Below are 5,135 nucleotides of genomic sequence, written 5' to 3'. Positions count from 1 at the left end.
ATATCCGTGAGTCTTATAAGCGGTGTCTACTGTATTATATAATATGGATACACCTAACCAGGCTTCAAGAATCATCATACATTGTATTAACACGGTCTTCAAGCCTTTGTATTTTATATATTTATTGTTTTCAAGTTATGATCATTTTTAATCTTTTGAGCAATGATGACAAGTGACAACAAACACCAATGTAAAATAATATTGTCTTATATTTATTGTTATTTAAAATGCATAATTTAACGATACATTTTTTAGGAAATATTAAATATGTTTAGAATTTTCCATTAAAATAGAAAACAAAATTATTTTTGTGTAGTTGATTTTGAATATACATACCTACTTGCATATGCAAGCAAGTGCATAAAATAATATACATTACATTTACTGAACTACCCATAATCGTATACTCAAATTAAAGTTAATTTACAATTATTTATTTCATGACTTACATATTTTAGAATACAACTTCATAAATGTTGAAAATAATATAGAAATTTTATGTAAACATGAATTTTTAATTTTAAGTTTAGGAGTTAAATAAATTAACAATATTAAATAAATATTTAAATTGTAAATAGACATTACATCAATAATTAATTGCAACTTGTGACTGAAAACACTAGTTAACTGAAATAATCATAATAATTGAATATTATAATGACTTTTTTTTTTTAAATTAAAATATGGTAGGTAACAGATTAGTAGATATCACTGAGATAACTCGAAATGAGATTGAAGACTACCATTCATGAAAATAGAAATATCTTAGAATGTTATAAACATAATTATCATTCTATTATAATTGAAAATAAAGATAGTTGAGATATATTATTATATACAGATAGTAGATTTTAATTTTAAATGAAAGTTTAGGAAAAAAAAACATTTAAAAAACTAACCAATTTTATTATTATTATCCATACTTTTATAATATAAATGAAATAACTAAGTAAAATAATTTAAAATTACATAGATTTTAATGGTACTAATCCTAAAATTTTCATTCCAGTACTAAGAGTTTCTCTAGCTCTACGAAACAACAAAATCCTCTGCTGAGCAATAGTACTGCTAGAATTTTTAACATTTAAAACCTTTAAGGCTTTGTTGATACAATTGGATAATCTAAATAAATAGTTAACTAAAATACATGCTTCTAATTCTTGATTAGTTTCAGTTAATGCATCTTCAAATCTGAAAAAAAATATGATATACTTTATTATTATAAAATAATAACTATAGTGATGTAAGATGGTACAAAAATTAATTAATATTAATATTCATCAACTGAAGTTTAAGGAGATCAGAAATGGTGATTAGTAATTATATTTTTTGTCTATTTCTTATGCAATATAATAATTTACTTATCTTCCAATTTTATTATTTTGTTTCATTAGATTACTGAAGACATACTTTATATTGTCACAGTACTACATTTTTGATTTTATCTTATCATGTCTTAGTGTCTCACAAAAACAAATTAAAATATAAGAAAATTTTTCAAATAACTGTATTTAACTTTTGATAAATTCAAGAAAAAATAGTGAAAAACAAAATACAATACTAAATACTTTTCATTGATAAATGATAAATGTGTAATACTATAATATAATAATTAATACCCAATTTTTGTTGTTAAAAATAACTTACCGAGAGATTTCTAAAATTAAATCTAATGCAACAGTTTCAGTAAAGCATTCGGCAATAACTTCCGTAGGTACATTTATATTGGAATTAACTTCTTCTAGGCTTATTAAACGGCAATGGGTATATTGAAGTTTTATACCAGTATCTCCATTTACCTAAAAAAATAAATAAGATAAATAATATAAATTGTAAAATATTTAAATACTTGACAAACATACATGCTTATCACTATTTAAACATTGAAAAAGTGAATTTATTACTTCTAACTAAACTTGGTTGTTGAATCAAAGAAAAAATAAACATAGATAGATACCTGTAATGCTGACTCCCAAGAAAAGTTATAATCTTTTTTTCGTTTTTGTTTTAAATCATTTATTATTATAGCAGATACTCCTAATATATCTGCTACATCATCATCGTTCATTGAATTAATTTTGGTTGCTGAAATTAATTTAGGTAAACAAAAGATAATAAAATTTTATTATTAGGGTTCAAGACTTAAAGCAATATATATATATATATATTTTTTTTAATATGCAAATAAAGTTATAAAGAAAAAAAATAATAATACTGTTAAAATGTTTAAAAGCATACTAACTACTAAGTTAAATTTTGTATTTAATTTCACTATTTACCAAAACAAATTTTTATTTTAGCTAAAATATTTTACAACCAAAATATGAAAATATACATTTGAATAAATAAGTAAATGCAAAAAGTTCTGAACCCTAATTATTATTATTAATACCAACTTTCAGAAAATTTCCTTTTTAAGTTCATAGTCGATTTTGCTTGATTCAAAAGCTGATCTAATAATATTCCCTGGCCTTTTCGTGAGCTCATACCATGTATCCTTCCAAATGGAATGTGGTGTACATTTATATTTGAATTAATTTGTACAATTAAGGATTTAAGTAAATAAAAATGTTTGCTTTGAGTATTATCAACAACATAAAATAGATCTTCAGCACCGTAACATTCATGGCGTCTAAGTGCTGCAGCTATATCTCGTGTAAGATATAATGTAGAACTATCATTTTTTAAAATTGTAATTTCTTGATTATTAAAATGCACAACAATAGATCCATCTTCTTTAAATTTTAATAAACCAATTTCATTGAGTCTTTTTAAAACACCTTGAATATTTTCCTTTGCATACTTTGATTCCCAATCATATTCATCGAAGACTATTCCCAGTCTATTATAAATAACTTCTAATTCATTTTTAGTAATTGATCTAAATTCATTCCACAGGTTTTTGATATCTGTGGTACAATTGCCACATTCTAAATCATTGAATATAGATTTAGCTTTGTTATGAATTCCCGGATCATCGTTTGCCATTTTATTGGCTAGTATATATGCATTGAATAATGATTTTATTGTCATATTGTTATTAGACATGTCTGAATTCATTTGTTCTAATCCTAATAGAGTATAACCAAATTGAGGTCCCCAGTCACCCAAGTAGTTAATACGTACAACACGACCATTGATACAATTTTTTAAGTTAGAAATGAAGTTTCCAATAATAGTTGAACGTAAATGACCAACGTGAAATGGTTTTGCAATATTTGGAGAACTGTAATGATTTTAATATATGTTAATTTGACATAAAAATTAGCAATTGAAAAGTAGTTATATTTCAAATATATATGTTTAACTTAACTTACCAATTACCTAAATTCAATGATGCAGGGTTTAGAATTCTGTACATTATGTTGATGAGTTACATTCATATTGTTTTTAAGTATATTGTTTATAAAATCATTTTTATTCAAATGTATTATTATATGTTGAGGATTTGATTGAGTGGTTGTTATTTTATGACTTGATATTTTTAAATCTTTAAATGAATTTGTTTCAAAGTGTTTTTGAAGAATATTAAGAGGCATACGTAAACCAATATCATTCATGGAACTTCCTTTGCCTATTTTCAGATTAGCCATAAATTCATTTACTACATCTGTTGAATTTTTATTAATTGCACAGGCAACCTGAAACATTTTAAAATAAAAAATAATCATTAAGATCTAACAAACTTATAAAAACTAATGCATTATTCATAGTATTGACATTTTAAAAAGTTTTTAATAGTTTAAAAAATTATTATTTATTGATACATTTATTATAATAATAGTAAATTTCATACATATTTTAGTAAATTGTAGACATAATAGTAAAGTTCATAGTTTATATATTATAATATGTGTTATATTACTTCATTTATTTTATAATATTCTTTTTCTTTACATTCATATGCTAAATGATAAGAAGAAGATAATATAAACAAAATTCCAGAGCTAGCAGTACTAGAAGTAATTATTTTAAGTTTAAACACTTTTTAGATTAAATTACTTTTAATATATTGTATAATACAAATAATATTAATATTAATTATTTTTATCATATCTATAATAATTATTTGTTTATCATGTCATATTTTATACCATGGTAATTATTTGTCAAAACTATTTTTCATTAGTGTAATACATTTTTGTTCATTTGCTTAAAATTTCTAATGCTAATAGCTATACATCTTACTGAATGTATACATATTTTTGTACTCAGAACAAATAAAAAAAAAAATTAAAAATTAAAACAAAAACAAACTCAACTTATAATAATGTAATAGTTTGTTACAAATAAATACCTTTTATTAGTAGCGATTCTTAAATTAAAAACCTATCTACTTAATTTTTTATTTAACTTTAATGTTAATACATTGAATTATTAGATTTTCTAATGATACAGTTTTTACAAAAAATAATAATAATTGAATAATCAAGACAAAAGAGATAATATTATGTTATATTATTTATATTGCATTATATAGATTTGGAGCATACCTACTTTTGACTAAATATTAATCATTCTAAGGACTCATTTTTGCAAGCAATGATTTAATATATAAGTTATTGATTTTTCATAGGTTAAAGAGAAAAAAACATATTTATTACCTTTTCCGCTAAATATCGCTTATAGAGTTGATAATTAGATCTGGATAAAATAGCAATTCGAACCATTGTCATAAACTTTTCTTATTAAGGGTCGTGTAATGTATAATCGTCTCACACAGATAGGTACGTTATGTGACGATTGTAAATTTATTAATCGTTGATAACTATGTCACAAAATTGTTCATATGAAACTTAAAAATGCCAATGGAGATCAGCAACGAGTTTTAGAAATTTAAAGTTGAGTAAGTTGACACCAACACGATATTGTTTAAGTCGGCTAAGATAAATACATGTTTACTGATAAGTAATAAACGATATTTTTTTATCAGTTAGGCGGAAGATAAGTGATAATAGTGAAGTTGTTTTAGGGATGGGAAAAACTTGACCATGACCTCGTTTGCGCATGCGCAAAGATGAAATATTTTCGCGCCTGCGAACGGATGCGAAAGTGCGAAACCCCACCAAGCCGCAGAACAGTGAAGAACAGTAGTACAGTCGCAGTGACCCGTGGTGACTGGTGAGTTGTGAGCA

The 5,135-nt window shown here is 23.9% G+C and overlaps 1 protein-coding gene across 1 annotated transcript; it reads right to left on the bottom strand.

Moving 5' to 3' along the window:
* Positions 1-908: 908 nt before the first annotated feature.
* On the bottom strand, positions 909-4,884 carry LOC112592554 (probable arginine--tRNA ligase, mitochondrial). Its single transcript, XM_025336653.1, has 6 exons — positions 4,605-4,884; positions 3,325-3,641; positions 2,397-3,226; positions 1,958-2,085; positions 1,648-1,799; positions 909-1,191 (listed from the first exon to the last, which is right to left on the bottom strand). Exons 1-6 carry the CDS (start codon positions 4,674-4,676, stop codon positions 966-968), a joined length of 1,725 nt encoding a protein of 574 aa, XP_025192438.1. The 5' UTR covers positions 4,677-4,884; the 3' UTR covers positions 909-965.
* Between the last annotated feature and the right edge of the window lie 251 nt (positions 4,885-5,135).

Source organism: Melanaphis sacchari, unplaced genomic scaffold (genome assembly GCF_002803265.2).
Source record: "Melanaphis sacchari strain LSU unplaced genomic scaffold, SCAv2.0 Contig178_pilon_pilon, whole genome shotgun sequence".
Lineage (NCBI taxonomy): Eukaryota > Metazoa > Arthropoda > Insecta > Hemiptera > Aphididae > Melanaphis > Melanaphis sacchari.
This window is presented reverse-complemented; position numbering and strand designations above follow the sequence as displayed.

Bases quoted from the DNA above. Each gene is read 5' to 3' on its own strand.
- LOC112592554 (XM_025336653.1), bottom strand. From the start codon at position 4,676: ATGACAATGGTTCGAATTGCTATTTTATCCAGATCTAATTATCAACTC. The intron at 3,642-4,604 runs GTAATAAATATG...AAAATGTTTCAG, and splicing joins AGCGATATTTAGCGGAAAAG to GTTGCCTGTGCAATTAATAA. The intron at 1,800-1,957 runs GTATCTATCTAT...TTATTTTTTTAG, and splicing joins CTTGGGAGTCAGCATTACAG to GTAAATGGAGATACTGGTAT.